The sequence below is a fragment of the Nycticebus coucang genome, chromosome 10 (genome assembly GCF_027406575.1).
Source record: "Nycticebus coucang isolate mNycCou1 chromosome 10, mNycCou1.pri, whole genome shotgun sequence".
NCBI classification, from domain to species: Eukaryota; Metazoa; Chordata; class Mammalia; order Primates; family Lorisidae; genus Nycticebus; species Nycticebus coucang.
Window position 1 is genome coordinate 81,881,772 of NC_069789.1, and position 16,267 is coordinate 81,898,038.

Consider the following 16,267-nt stretch of genomic DNA (forward strand, 5'->3'; position numbering starts at 1 on the left):
GGTCAGTAGATCTGAAATGAGGTGACATCCTAGGGCGTTTGTAGGGGACACAGTCCCCTTGTCCAGGTCTCAGACCGTCAGAGTCACAAATGACAAAGCCAAGGCCTGGTAGGCTGTGTGACTTGTCCTGTGTAGCAATAATGAGGCACATGGCCATGACTCAAATTCCCAAGTCCCAAACAAGGTAAAACTGAACTCTGCTGCTACACTGAGAACCGACTGTCTAACCCAGTGGTTCTCAACCTTCCTAATGCCGTGACCCTTTAATATAGTTCCTCATGTAGTGGTGACCCCCAACCATAAAATTATTTTCATTGCTACTTCATAACTGTAATTTTGCTACTGTTGTGAATCGTAATGTAAATATCTGATATGCGGGATGTATTTTCATTGTTACAAAGGGGTCTTGACCCACAGGTTGAGAACCGCTGGTAACAAACCTGACCAAATTTGAAGGATGCTGAGGTGAAGGAGAAAGGGAAGGGCCTGGACACCAGTGCCCCTTAGTACCCATCGTCCAGCACCTACCATGTGCAGGCCCTGCCCACCATGTGCCCTGGCCTCACTCTCCAAAAAGACAATCCTGCTGGTGTGACCCGGCCTGGCCAGGCCCCCAAGGAAAATCAGTCTCCCCAGGGAAAGCAGCTGGAATTGATCCCCAACCACAAAGAAAACGCAATGGAGCACTTGCCAGTGGCTCCCGTTAGTTTCTTCCTCTGACCAACATCAGGAACTTCTCTCATACCCTGCCCAGCACGTAGTAGTGGCCACAAAGACCAGTGAATGAACAAACTGCTCCTGAATCATGTGTCTGAGTAGCCAGGGACAGACTTGAGGGAACTTGGACCTTGCAGCAAGAGGGTAACAGGCAGACCCTGCAGGCACCAAGCCTTCCAGAAGCAGAGACACTACATCCTATGCCATGGCTGTCTGGCACACTCCTGATACTAAGTTCTGTCCTGGGAGCAGACCCATGTAGCACACCACATTTCAGTCCCTATGACACTACTAAGGAAGGCAGCTCTGCTCACCAGGCACCTGCTGCATGCCCTGCCAGAGCGGGCCCTGTGCTGCACACATGGTCCCCAAATCTTCAGCCCATAGCCCCATCACCCGCAGCACCACCCTACTTGGACCTTCATGACTTTAGCTCCCAGCTCACATCATCCATGCCATGACTCTTATTGGGTTTGGTATCCACACACTGTCTTGCTCCCCCTTGATCTTTGACCTCTCCTCCTGAGGTCATGGCCCCCACCCTCCTCCAGCTGCTCGCTCCCTGGTCTATCCTAGACCTTGTGTTACCAATAACTGCAACAGCTGCAGGGACAGTTCCAATCACTCCCTGTTGGCCACCACCCTCTCCTTCCAGCAAGCTCCCCCAGTGCCCTGATTCCAACAACTCAGGGACTACCCCTTCCCTGTGCTTGTCAATATCCCCCAGCGCTGCCTCATTCCGTGGAGACTCCGGGTCCCTCTTACTAACCCCTTTCCTCACACACCCTCTGTCCCACCCTCTCCACTCAGCATGGGGCACCCGAACAGAGCTGAGGAGAGCACAGCACCTGCCCTGCTACACAGCCATCCCAGCAGGGCTTTTCATCCTTCCAAGGGCTCAGGCCAGAACCTTGGGAAGCCCCCACCTGATTGTCAGCAAATCCTGTAGACTTCACCCCAGATGGCTTCAGGTGTGGGGCCATTTCTCATATCCACCTGGTGCCTCCTTACTTCAGGCTCCCACCCTTGCACCACAGCAGCCTCCTCTACAGCCACAGCAGGGCCCAAGCTCTACCCTGCCACTCCAAGGAAATGGAAGTCCAGAGAGCGTGAGGAGCGTGCCTGAGGCCTCAAAGCCATGAGCGGCGGAACTGGGGTTTGAACCCAGCGCCCTTCCTCAGGGATGCCTCCCTTACTCTTGGCCACCGGAAGGCAGGCAGACCAGCTCAGGCCCCACGTTGCCTCTTGCATGTGGGAGCTGCCACAGCACAGTGCACCACCCCAAGGAAACAAAATACTGCATAACTTGATTTTATGCTTTAATTGCTTGGTGGTGATTTACTACAGGCTGTATATTTTTTTCCCAGCTGACACTTCGCTACATGTATTTCTTTTATCTATCACCACACTTGACAGGAAAGTTGCTGATATTTACTGTTACTGTACGTACCAATATTTCCAACATATATCACCACCCACTTCAAGGCCACAGCCATGTCATGGGCACATAAAGTCCTGCCCCAGTGTGGCCAGCCGGCTCCAGACAAGGAGAAAGCCTGACACCCCCACACCACGCACACACCACCAGGCATATACTTTCCTACCCACCAGAACAGCACCCCCAGCTGCTCTTTATTGGGGGTGTTTATGTAATGATTGTATTTTTTTTTTTTTTTGAGATAGAATCTCACTATGTCGCCCTCAGTATAGTGCTATGGCATCACAGCTCATAGCAACCTCAAAGTCTTGGGCCCAAGTGATTCTCGTGCCTCAGCCTCCCAAGTAGCTGGGAACACAGACGCCTGCCACAACGCCCGGCTATTTTTTGTCGCAGTTGTTTAGCTGGCTCCAGCTGGGTCAGAACCTACCACCTTCGGTGTATATGGCTGGCTCAATAACCACTGTGCTACGGGCGCCGAGCCTAATGTTTGTATTTTTAACGAGCATCCAATCTTATTATTTGGGGGTGAATGTTACTGGGACATCTTTAGAACTAGTGACCTACTCTAACCCCCTCACTTAAAAAAGGGGAGAACTGGGGCCCAGAGAGGGGTAGTGACTTGCCCAAGATCACCTAGCTCAGTTAGTGGCAGAAAAGGAACTAGAGCCAAACTCTCCCTTTCCTGTTCTCCTTCCCTGCTGAGGGCATATTTGCTTGCCAAGAGCCACTGGAACATGTAGTACTTGAACCCCTTCCATAAGAGCCCAGACCAGCCCCTCAGGCCAACCTGCCTGTATGTAGTATTTGTGTAGACACAAATCAAACCATTTCATTTAAACCACACAACAGCCCTTGGAGGTAGGTATTATTATTCCCCTTTTGCAGTGATGACAGGTGTGGAGCGGTCAGCTGTCTGACCCAAGGTCACTCTTCCCCATCCCCGCTCACTTCCCCACGAACTTAATCTGCCTTCCTCACTACAGGTTAATCAGCCTATTCCAAGGAGTTAACTCAGCTGTTACCAAACTACCTGTGTAGAAGACTCACCTGGGATGCTGACTTAAAAGCAGAAATGCCATCCTTGACTCCTGATTCTGGGTCCTGAACTCACACTTTTAACAAGCCCCATGGGTGGCCCCAGCGTAGCTGTGACAAGGACCACTCTGTGAAATAACTGTATGACTTAGGCTCCCTCCTGGGGGCATAGGCAGGTTGCTCATTGATGGCCAGAGTCCCAAAGTCCCTTAAAATCTAGGGCCTCATTCTCCAAAGGGGGGTAGCAGATACTAGCAGGCAGCGGAAGGGACATTTGAGGGCAGAGACCCATCCAGCCCCTCAGGCCAACCTGCCGTGCCTCCCTCATACACTGGCCACCCGACCCCTGTCTGTGGCTTCTCCTCAAAGTGGGTTTCCAGTGATAAAGATCACTGGGGAGTACAGTGATAAACTAGACACTGGCTCTGGCAGGTCACTAGTGTGACCTTGACCAGAGATTCCACGGGAGATGAGGTTGAGCCAGATGACGGGCCTTTGAAGTTGCCTGAAGCAGTGGGAGCTCCTGAGCAGAGGCGGGCCTAGCAGGAAGAGATCGGCTGAGGATGAAGAGAGGGGAAGGACAGCAACTAGAAAAGCAGGCCGCGGTGCAGAGCCCCAGAGACACGGGCCTGACGGGACAGAGGCAGCAGGGCTGGCCAGACAGGGCCTGCGGATGTGAGATCCCCACGACTTGCACCTGAGGGGCTGAGGAGAGAGGAGTCTGAGCCGTGGTGACTACAGTCACAGGGCTGGCTGCAATGGCTGCTCTGCGCGCTGTGGCCCCACACCTCCTACTCCCACGTCACCCACATCTCACTTTGCTTGGAGACCCTGTTTCCACAGCCCCGATGCCATCTGATTCCTGGAGTGATTTGCAGCTATTTGGTTCCAAACCGATTCCCCCAAGCTATAAAAGTCCCTGAGATGCAGTTTCCATGGATGTCAGGAGCCCTCGTCCCAGGCCTGACTCTGGGAGGGTGGCCAGAGCGGGCTCAGCTGAACCTGAGTGCTCAGGGCGGGCAGGCAGATCATCAGAGGACTCATCACCTCCTGATATACGGCCTCAGGTCCCCAGGGGGAACTGCTGGGCTAAGTAATTGCTTCTGCCCTGATTACAGGCCGTCACAAATGACTGTGGGCCTGGTCCCACCAGCATGTTTGAATCTTACAAATGTCCACATGCACAGCCACTATCTGGACCATCTGATCGTTACCCTAAAAGGTTTAATTTGCTTAGTGAGGGAATTAGACTATAAACTACTCAGAAATTATGGAAAGTCACACGTCAGAGACCTCTCCCTGCGGCATCCTTGGGCACATTTTACTAGAGCAGTGTGTGTGTGTGTGTGTGTGTGTGTGTGTGTGGCCTAGAAGGTGTGTAGTTATCAGAAATAAGCAGCTCGGTATGAGTCTGGCTCCAGACCGGATCCACCACCAAGCCCAGAATCAAAACGGCCTCTCCCTGGGGCATTAGAGCATGCATAGTGCAACAAAGCGCAGGGCAGCCCTGCAGCCGCACGGGCCCCTCCACTCTCTGGAGCCAGGGCTGCGGACACACTTCAAAGCTCTGGACCACACAGAGCAACACGTCTGTGAGGAAAACGCACAGCAGCTCCCACCCCGCCCCTCACACGGCAGAATGGACTTTCGCTTTAATCACTGACCTGCCACTGCCACCGGGCACGGCCTCAACACCACCCCGGGACCCTGTTCTGGTCCCAGGCCTTTTGTAACCACATGCCCCAGCCTCTGAGCCCAGGACCCTCGTTCCTTGCTTCCTCCTCCCCACCCAGACACAGGAGGGCGACAATAACTGCTAAGCAATCCCTCTTCTTCCTCAATCCTCACAGCAACTCAGGGGAGTATTTTTACTCCCTTTTAGGGACGGGAAAGTGAGGTTCAGTGAGGTCTAACACCCCATGTTCACGCTGATCCGAACCCGACACCTGCTTCCTCTGTAAAGTCCACCCACAGAGAGGTCCAGCCTGCCTTTCCCCGTGTTTGCTGCTGTCCTGTGGGCCCCTGCTCGCTGCCCAGATGAGGCACAGAGGCCCTCGTCACCAGAGTGACTGGGCTGAGGTCAACAGTGAAGACCTGTCCGTGGCCGCTGGGCCAAATGCAGCACAGCCAGGGCTGAAACACGCTGTTCTGGACTGTGGGGATAAATCAGAGCAGCTCTCAGGCTCCCAAGGGCGCTGCCTACCTGCCCTTGGCTGACAGCCCACCCAGGACTGAGATTGACGGGCTGGGGGAGGGAGCGGAGGGAACTCCTGCCTGGCCCCGCAGCCCGCACAGCTCCTCAGGACACAGCATCCTCTACCCCACCCCTGCCCCTGCCTGGTGAGGCCTCAGGGGCAGGGTGACTTCCCCTGAGAACCTCCTAGATGGCAGCACCCTCAGAATGCCCGAGACTCTCCTCCCACGGCCCCCTCCGACAGGCAGACATGAGTACGAACCCCCGGTGGTTGAAGATACAGCTTAAAGCACCACCCCCAAGCCTGAATGTCCTTGAAGTCTTGCCCCTTTATGTTACAACTTGTCTAAATGTTGCCCTCTTCTTAATTTCTATATATGTTTGTTTTCACGTTGTAATGGTTTGTTTCCCACATCTTCATGTAAATGGTTCATCCCATGGCACACTGCCACCGGCTGTCCTCCCCACTCCACTGGGCTACCCCCACCTCTGTCTGTAAAGGTCGAAGCAATTAAAAGTCATCTCAATGGGAAGCTCTCAAAGCTGGTCCCAGGGGGACACCAGGAGAGGCCAGTGCGGGCACAACCCTGAGAGAGAACTCTCATAGCCTGGCCCTCCAGGGCATCTGGTCAAGTAGCCACACATCAGGGCCAGACACCCAGAGATATTTATAAAGCTCTTAGCACTATGCTGACCATGGTTTACACACACTTCCCAGCTCTGTGGGTGAGTACGAGCTCCTCTTAACAGACAAGGGAATGAAAAATTAGCTACAGCTAATAAAAAAATAGGACAGGAATTTAGCCAATCTCCTTTTGGGTTCACCAAAACACTCCACTTACAAAATAACTCCCTTTTGAAGAATGTTCCTGTGTGCCAGTCTCTTGGGAAGGCACTATTAGAATTCCCATTTTTCCTGAAAAGGACACTGAAGCTCAGACAGGTTAAGAAATTTGCCCAAAGACACCCAGCTGGCCACTGACCACCAGCACTTGCACCCAGCTCCCAGGGCAGAGAACCTGCCCTGTCTGAACCATGCTTCAGAGGAAGGGAAATGCTTGGCTCCTCCAGAACCCAGTTGGCAATGACAAGGGAACCCATAGCTCTTCTCCTTACTCCCCTCAGGCCCTGGTCCCTTTTCAAGGAGATGTGGGACCCTAACATGCTGGAGACATGTGACCTAGAAATGACGCTTAGTAAATGAGACTCAAGGAGCTGTTGGCCCCTCAGCTTGTGATTCCAATTATAATAGGCCTTGGAACATCGCTGTGGGGGTAGGAGCCTCTTTAAAGTCCCCATAGACCCAGAACAAATGACAGCCCCACTATGCTGCATTAGTCAACACAGTGTCTCTCCTTTTGGGCCCCTAAATTTTATTTCCTATGGAGAAAGGAGAGTTAAGGATCTAAGAAGCAAAAACAAACAGCAGCAAAAATCAGTCAATGTACTGAGCAAGACAGAGTTCAACAGCCTCAAAAGAAAAGTACAACCACAGAGTACAACCTCCCCCAAATACTTCATCTGTGAACACACCAACATCACCCTCTGCAGCCAGTTACCAGCATCACCACATCCTCTGGCAAAAGACCCACCGGGAGAAATCCTGACCTCTGGCTTGCCCTTGCCGCCCTCCACCTCTAGGGGGCACTCTTCATATTACCATCATGATTTGCAAAACTTCGCATAGAATATAAAGTGAAGGACCAGTCCTGGAGTTGTGCAAAGCCGTAGCCCTGCCCCTTTTTATGGACAAAGTAATTAAAATGAATCCTACCCTCTGCCTCTGACCAGGCATCTCCCCAGCTGAGAGAATTCTGCATTTGACAGGAGCCATTCAAGCATATGGCACCCGCCGTCCCCCTCACAAGTTCACACAGATGTGGCCTCTGCAGTTTGTGCAAGACCACAGAAGGACTGGGGTTGCAGGGACAGCACACTTCTCCTGTCCTCCTCATGTTCTCTCTGCTCACATCACCCCCACCTCGTATGTGCCCCAATGTGCCAGCTAAAAGCAGGTGTGCGGTGACATTTAGTGAGCTGTAATGAGGAGCAGGCCACCCCAGAGCCCCAAGTGGGACTATGATCCCTGGGGATGGAAAATGAAGCCACGCTGAGCCTGAACAACGTCATCTAGGACAGGCCTGCGGCTGTGCCTTCCTGTACCAAGATCAGGCTGACGCGTGTGCATGCAAGTCCCCTCACTGGGAACTTCTGAGCCACCCTGTCTTCATCTCTGATCGGGCCTCCATTGGCAGAACCAGACTCACTTCAGCTTTAAACTCCTCCCCACACAGCACCCAGCAGAGTTAGTGCCTGGATTCAGCACTGGTCCTGTGGCCAGCTCCCCTACTTTACAAAAGGATCCCACCCAGAGGGGTCATTTTATGAAGCAGAGCAGTGCCAGGAACAAGAGGAATAACTGTGCTAAATAACGAGCCTGTGCATTTCCAAGGCAGCCTGGGCCTCCTTGACTTGTAAGACTCCAAGCAAGGAACAGGAGAAACTGGTCACTAACACTCTTGTAAATTCACTGTGTAATTTATTTATTGCATCAAACCTAGAACAAACCTATGGGCAAGGCTTAGGGCCAGGTACCTACTTGGGGACAGAAAAATGAATAACATATATAGGTCCTTTCCTGAAGCTAGTGCGGAAGACAAAACAAGTGCACGAGACATGAGCAAAACACAGCCTCATGTGCTGAGTCACCAGGAGAGAGAAGGCAGAGGTGACCATGCCCCAGAAAGGGCTCTCACCACAAGGAGGGGACTCTGAGCAGCCGTGGAGGAAGGGTAGCCTCCGAAGGGTGGGCATCCTTCTGGAGGGTGAAATATCCCAGGCCATGGTGTGGTGGCAAGAAAATGCAAGGCATGCTGGGGAAAGCACACCCTGTTTTGTGGGCACGGTCCCGGAGGAAAGCAGGAGCTAGGACTGGGGGGGAGTACAGGCAGGAGACTCGATGGTGCTGATGCCTCTGGCATGTTCTGTGGGTGGCAGGGGCCCTGCTGAAGGAGTGAGCGTGGGCGGCACCAGGCCTTCAGGCAGCCTATCTCATTTAGTGGGCAGGCTTGTGGGCTGCAGGAAGGGCAGTGGGGAACCAGCCAGGTGTCTGCAGGGCAAGGCCCTGAAAGGATCCAAACGAGGGCCATGGTGTGGGCGGCCATAACTGAGGTCTGTTATTGCGGTCTTGAGCTTATGACTCCTAGGCTTGGACTCCTCTTTAGCCCATTCTCTGGGCCCCTCCTGGATCTAGGGAGACCCTCTTTCCTTATCATTACTTCTCCCAAGGTCAACCCTACACTTGCACTGTGCCACCCCTCTCCACCCCTCCCTTTTCTAAACCCAGAGACAGCTACCCAGGGTCCAAAAATCAGACAGAGCCCGGAGGTAATGTGGAGGTTTATGGGGACTCTCTGGCTCTCTCTCTTATCTAGGGCCCTTAAGCCTTTTCTTGCACCCTCGTGGCTGCTCTAACACTCCATGCTGGACCAGCCAGAAACCCTATGGGCTCTGAGGTCTGACCCAGGGACATCTCAGCACCTGTTCTGCACCTAGATGGGTAAGCAGGTGGCAGGGCCTCTTGCCCTGTCCCTGGAGCTCACTGTGGATTTCCAAAGATGCAGGGACAAACAGGAGGATGGTGCCCTGGTCACCGAAGCAGGGCAGTTCACCCAAGCCCCAAGGCCAAGCCCTCGCACCTGCTTCCTCTTGCCCTCCTTACACAGACATGTTCACAGGCACGCACAGTACACAATGCACACGTGCACACAGGCAAACAGTGAAATTCACCCCATCCCAGGTACCATAGAGCCACTGTGGTGCTGGGCCAGGGCATCACTGATGGTGGAAGGGAAAGGCCAACTCTGTGGGTCACTGAGAAGGGATGGGGGTGGAGGAATGGGACAGCACACACGCCAGGAAAAAGGAAACTAGATGAGGGTCAGAGGTGGAGAAAGCAAGAAGAAGATTGAGAGGAAGGGCGACTGTACACAGTGCTTAGAGAAAGAACGAAAGGCCTGTCCTTCCATTTGAACTTGTTGGTCTGCCCGTACATGTATTGGCTGCTGCCCCCGCCTCCTGGTTATTCTCACTGAATGTTTGGAGGCTAGGCTAAGCCTCCCAGCAGCCCAGGGCCACCTGGGGCTGGTGTGACTGGGCATGGGCGGAGTGTCACTATCCGATGACCCCACCTCCTGTTCTGCCAACTAGTCCATGTCGCCTGAGGCACCTGCTCAAGGACCTTGGCTAACAGATTCTGGGAGACAAGCCCCAGCCTAAATGCCACGGAAAATAAATTCTAGGAGGTTTCCTCACCCTGACTCAAAGCTCCAACAACATTTTTCAGGAAGTCTTAAGAGCTGACACTGAGGTGTCAGGTACTGTCCTAAGAACTTTATAAATAGTGACTTGTGGGTGGCGCCTGTGGCTCAGTGGGTAGGGTGCCAGCTCCACATACCGAGGGTGGCAGGTTCAAACCCAGCCCCGGCCAAACTGCAACAAAAAATAGCCAGGCATTGTGGCGGATGCCTGTAGTCCCAGGTACTCGGGAGGCTGAGGCAAGAGAATCACCTAAGCCCAAGAGCTGGAGGTTGCTGTGAGCTGTGATGCCATGGCACTCTACTGAGGGCAACAAAGTAAGACTCTGTCTCTAAAAATAAAAAAAAGGTGTCTTGTTTTTATAATCCCTTGAGGTAGGGATTATTATACACCCAATTTACAGACAACCTGAGGCACAGAGATGCTAAGTAACTTGCCCAGGAGCAAACCACCAAGGAGTGAGTTCAAATTCAGGCAGGGTCTGGACTCTCAACTATCACAAGAAACTGCCTTTTCATCATGTTTCCTTTTAAAGTGATGACACTGACCAATCCTGGCTTGACCCCTCCCAAGAACAACTCTCCCAAGCCTCTGACACCCTTGAAGCAGGAAAATAGAGCCACAAGACTTCTGCAGATGTAGGGCATGGACCTGAAAGCACTTGCTCTGAAAATAGCAGGAATGCTACAGCTGAGTGTACTGAGGCACGAATTCATCAAGACAAAAAGGGCAGCTCCTTCAGGATTTGCAGACATCCCGTGTCAGCCAGCCCAGAGAAATCAAGCCCAAGCCCTCCCCACTCCTGCCCCCTCGCAGAGCTCGAGTGAAGCTGAGACACTGGGCCTCAGGCAATGACAGGGCCAGTGGCCAGAAGGGGACCTCAACGAGAGACATCCTCTCATCACCAGGATTTAACCACTTCCCCCAGTGGACCCTCCAGACTCCCCATCCTGACTCACTGCAGAGGTGTCCAGGATTTCCCCCTCACTGCAGTGGAGAGGCAGCGACAGGCCAGCGCAAGCTGTGGCCACAGTTCTGACTTACTTGAAGAAGTCCTCCTTGCAGTAGACACTCCCGGCCCTGGAGAAGCACCTGTCGGCCAGCTGCATCTGGCAGTCTGCACACTTGAGGCAGGAGCTGTGCCAGTGTCTGTCCAGGACCTTCAGGATGAACTTGTCCAGGATATGCTGGTTGCAGCCAGCACACTGAGGGATCTCTGCAAGGATAGGAGAGAGAGCCAGTGTGAGCCTTCCACACAGTCTGGCGAACCAGGAAGGCCCTGTGTGGATGCCTTCCCATCCTGATGTTATGGGAACAGACATGACTCAAGCCCCCAGGGCTGCGGCATACAGTTGTGCAGTTTGCACACTGCACAAATATGCCTGGTCAAGGGGGCAGGTAGGGACTGAAAGTAACCCTTGCTTTGCTAGCCAGGCTGTGTGTTCTGGCTTGGAGTGACTTTGGCTCAGAGGGGTCACCAGTTACTAAGGGCACCATAAGGCTAGCAACCTCAGCTAACCCCATTTATGTCAGCTGCAATTCCATAGCCAAGAAGCCAGGAAGGCCCAACAACATTTACCTCTGTTTCCCTGACATGTTCACTAGCGATTGGAATCTGCAATAAAAACATCACCCTCCAAAGTGAGCCCTGCCTAGTATCAGGCCTAAAAAAACAAATGATATGCATGAGGCGTGGGCAGTAGCAAGGTCCAGACCCGAGTGCTCTTGGAGAGAAAAATCTCGATACTTTAATGGACTGCAACAGATACCATGGATTGGTTTGATCAATACTCAGTCCTGATGTGCCTTCCCACGCTGCAGACAGGAAAGCTAGAAGCTGCTTTTCTGGGACTCCCTGCAGCTTAGGTTCTGAATGTGATTTAGAGTCTGCCACTCAGATGCACTTAAGAGAGACCTGAATTCAGAACTGAGTTCAGTGTGGGGATTGCTGAGCAGGGAGCTTCCATTGTGCTGGTGTGGATCATGGCAGAGGGTATGAAATGCTGTGTTTGTAATTTCCTGATCAATCAAAGCAGAGCCAGTACAATTCTGGGGACTGAGAGTTATTTCTGGAAGCTCCACCTAGTTGGCTCCACTGAGTTGAAAGCCATTTAATTAATACCTGGCAATTAATCACTTTTCACTTAAATAGTATAAGTGGATTCTGTTATCTGCAACTGAATCCTAAGCACAGCCCCATTCTGTACCGTTCCTGAGTGATTTCCTATCCAAGGTCTGTGCTGCCATCCCATCTTTACTGAGGGATTGCTTGGGCATGTAACAGTGTTCTGAGTCACTCAAGGTTTCAAAATCTACAAAATGATCACGGTCAGATGAACAAATAGTGCGAGCATCCCTAGCCATTTCCCCTGTACTTTTCAAAAACAAAAAAAGGTAACCAATTAACAAATATTAAGAACAAAATATGAAGTCAGACAATTAAGTTCACGAACTCATCCTAGAAAAAGTGCTACATAACCTCATTGCTAAATATCATATGATCACCTTGAAGCCCTCCCCTTGGGAAGCTGTGCACCGATGTCAGCACCTAGCCCACCCTCCAAAGCAATTTTAGAACTCTTTTTTCTGGAATGACCATCAGAGCTGTCATCATGTGAGGTCTGACAATTAAGATTGCAAACTCGTCCTAGAAATAGTGCTTTATACCTCATTGCCGAATATCACTAGTCAATGGGAGATGGCCAAAGGGAGGACTTTGAAGATGACAGCCGTGATGTTCAGCAGTGAGGTACATAGCACTTTTTCTAGGATGAGTTCATGAACTTACTTGTCAGACCTCACATATAAGTACAAGAATTTGGCCTCAGCTTGGCGCCTGTGGCTCAAGTGGCTGGAGCGCCAGCCACATACACCTGAGCTGGCAGGTTCGAATCCAGCCCGGGTCCGCCAAACAACAATGACGGCTGCAAACAAAAAATAGCCAGGCGTTGTGGTGGGCGCCTGTAATCCCAGCTACTTGGGAGGCAGAGGCAGGAGAATCGCTTGAGCCCAGGAGTTGGAGGTTGCTGTGAGCTGTGATGCCACAGCACTCTACCCAGGGGGACAGCTTGAGGCTCTGTCTCAAAAAAAAATAATAATAATTTGGCCTCTTATAGTATCCTGATACAGCACTCATGAGGCTGGCAGCGCCAGGGTTTCTCACCTCTATTGCAAATAGCACTTTTGTTACTTGTTTATATGTCGTCTTTCCTATGAGAAGGAGGAGTCCTCTAGGGGCAGGACCACTGTTATTTCTTTCTTGGCTTTGCATACCAGCGGCGAGCATGCCGGGCACACAGGTAACTGCACAGATGTTTATCCCTGAATAATGCTTGATCAAATCAGCCAGGCCCAGTGGCTCACACCTGTAACCCTAGCACTTTGGGAATCTGAGGTGAGAAGATTGTTTGGGGCCAGGAGTTTGAGACCAGCCTGGGCAACAAAGCAAGACCCCATCTCTATAAAATTTATTTAAAAATTAGCTGAAGGAGGATTGCCTGAACTCTGGTCTTGAGGCTGCAGTGAGCCTCAAAGATCACACACCTGTACTTCAACCTAGGTGACAGAGTGTGACCCCATCTCTCTTATGGGAATTAGCCTCAAAACACTAAGACAAATTTTAAACACATACAAGGCACTAAAAAACTTTAAATACTTGAGAGAAAGCTTCCTCAAGGATTAAAACATTTGTACTCAAAACTTATAGGTAAGTTATTGGGATATCCTTGCAATGCCATCACTAGCTCTGTACACACATGCCAACCTCAGAACCAGTTCAGCCAGAACGTTCAGTGAAACCCTGACCCTTGGCCTGTTCCCTTCACAGCTTCTGCACCACCAGCATTTGCACGAAAGCTGGACCTGGTAGATGCCCGGTCTTTACACTCCTTTCTCAGACCAAAATTCCCAATGAGAACCATCAGGATCACACTGAGGCAGTCACACAGAACCCCAGACACTTGCTAACTGTCCCAGTACTATGTGATTCCTTTTCTCTATCTCAAAAGTTGTCCTCATTAAGCAATTGTTACAGGAAGCACTTACCAAGGACTTCTAATATGCCAGCAAAGCACTAAGCACTCGACAGCTACAGGAATTTCCAACTGACAGGGTGGGCTGGTGAGACCCAGGGTAAGAGCATGGATTCTGGAGCCGGACTGCCTGCATATGAAGTCTGGCTTTGCTTTCTAGACAAGTAATTAGCTGCTCTCTGCCTCAGTTTCCTCACCTGTACAATTCTGGTCACGATGACAATAGTGCCTGGTAGGATTGTTGTGAAGAGCAAATGAATCAACACACGTAAAATTCTGAGAAGAGGGCCCAGTATACAGTAGGCACTCGGTAAGGACTCACTGTCATTAGGAGAGGAGGTGACTGCAGAGGCTGTAGAAAGTGAAGTTAGGCACTGTGCTCGTGGTCTTTATCTCACTGAGCCTGATTCTGCAGCAGAGGCTCCGAGTGGGCGCCTCGGGCAGGCGCTCATTCAGCCGCCCAGCCTCCGCCTAGGCCCCTCAGGGACCGGCTGGCATCCCTGGAGGCGGTTTTGGAGAGGAGGTGATGTGAGAGTTGGCCAGTCTATGAGGAATGGGTAGCCAGGAGCTCCTAAGGTGACAGGCCCACACTCAGGCAGGGGACGTGGGGAGAACTCAGGTCAAGAGTGTCACAAAGGACGAGGGGCGCGGGTTCTGGGCACACGCCACATTACAGGCATCAGGGGAAGGTGCTCAGGTACCACCCTGCAGGGGACGGGAAGAAAAACCTAACCAGGAAGCCCTCCCCGATCAAGAGAGAGTTGTAAGGACAAAGACGGTGCAGGATCCGTAGGAGTGTCGACTGTGTGCCACGGGTGCAGCCTGCGGTGCCCACTGAGCCCCGATGGCTGCTGGGCACGGCCATTCAGGACGTCATGCTGGATGGCAGCAGTAGCTCTTGGAGTGGGGCGGGGGCTTCTTTGTGTGAGCAAATGACTAGATTTCCAAAATCCAGACACTGAGACCAGTTAACCCTTTGAGAACTCGGACGGGGAAGTGTCCCCACTGCCGTGGGCTCCCCTGCAGAAAGCAATCCGGCTCCCCACACCTCCCTCGCTCCTGGGCCAGAAGGACACCAATTCCCACCTCATTGTTGCTTGGTCTGCCCTCCGAGGAAAGATACAGCTATATTTTTCCTCCCAGCTACAAATGCATGGGATGAGGGTGAGGATGTATGCCCATAAAATTTATTTCGAGCAAGGTATCTCCTCGGAGCCTTAATATGATGAGTATTCAAGAGAGAATACATTAGGGCTAATGTATGCAGGGAACGCAGGCAGGGGAGTTTCGAGGCTTGTAAGAAGAGACAACATCACGGTAAGAAACAACCCCAGCGCTGACAGACAAGCCATTTCAGCTGGACCAGACTGGGCTGCCCAAACTAGGGTCCTTCATACTAAACTGGGGTCCTCGGGTTTGGCAAAAGCGTAAGGGATAAGTTAAGGGTGGCTTTTAAGTTAAAAGGTTTTTCTACTGCATTACCCTGTAGGTCTGGGGGGTGGGGTTTAAACAAAGATAATTTGAAAATGGTTTAAAAGAGCCACGATATATGCCGTCAATAATAGTGAAGCTAGACATCCAGATCCTGGATGAACTCTGTCGGGGTTTGAATGTGTATCATCTGAAGAGTCCATCTTCATGGAGGAAGGTAATATCAGCCCTGTTTTATAGATGAGGAAACTTAGCCTTGGAGAGGCCACGCAGTGTGCCCGAGACCCCACTGCGGGGAACCAACAGCCTGCACTCTGCTTCCTCACATGACCAACTCCTTCAAAGAGCTCAACAGGCCTTAGCCGGCCGGCCTCTGTCATTTTACAGAGGGGAAATGGAAAGACTCAAAGCTGCTCTGTGTACAGTGACAACAGAGGAGATGACCACTGGTCTCTTTAGCCCTCCAACAACTGAGCAAACGGCAATGTTTGAGACACAAATTTAGATCCTCTGGACGGGGTCTGCATGTGCCTTATGAGACAGACACCTGGAAAAGGGTTGGAAGCAGGAAGGACCCATGGGTCTCCTCAACCAGCTGCAAGGAGCCTGTGTCTGTTAAATTCAGACTCATCCCCACCTGGGAGGAAGTGGAGACCTGTGAACTCAGATCCCACCCCCCAGGCTACACAGCTCCGACATGACTAGTTAGATTAGTAAAAAATATAAACTATCTAGAAATCGTTCAAAGAGCAACTGAACATAGCCTTTTAAAAAATTCACAATAAATTTTTTAAAAATTTGCAATAAATTACTATTATTCTTTTTTCACAATTTGGAGAGCCTGAACAGGACAGAAGTCACATGGGTTTCCTACCACAAATATAGTTGTGGTAACCAAACTTTGCAGGATCAAGAGGTTTTCCAAATCCCTAATAAGCTCAACTTATCTAACGCAGTATTTAGTGTCTCAAAATTCCACTTTAAAACTGGAATTTAAGCAGACCCTTGAAGTCACTGAAGACAGAATTTGATCTGTAAACTCAATTCCCAACATGAGGAATCATTTCATCTGAAATGAAAGTTTTGATCTTATCTATCCAT

The 16,267-nt window shown here is 51.3% G+C and overlaps 1 protein-coding gene across 1 annotated transcript in view; it reads right to left on the minus strand.

Moving 5' to 3' along the window:
• Positions 1-16,267, minus strand: part of LHX4 (LIM homeobox 4) — a 40,626-nt gene that overhangs the window by 11,509 nt on the left and 12,850 nt on the right. The window contains exon 2 of the mRNA XM_053606862.1: positions 10,749-10,920. Coding sequence (XP_053462837.1) covers positions 10,749-10,920 — 172 coding nt within the window. The remainder of the gene's footprint in view (positions 1-10,748; positions 10,921-16,267) is intronic.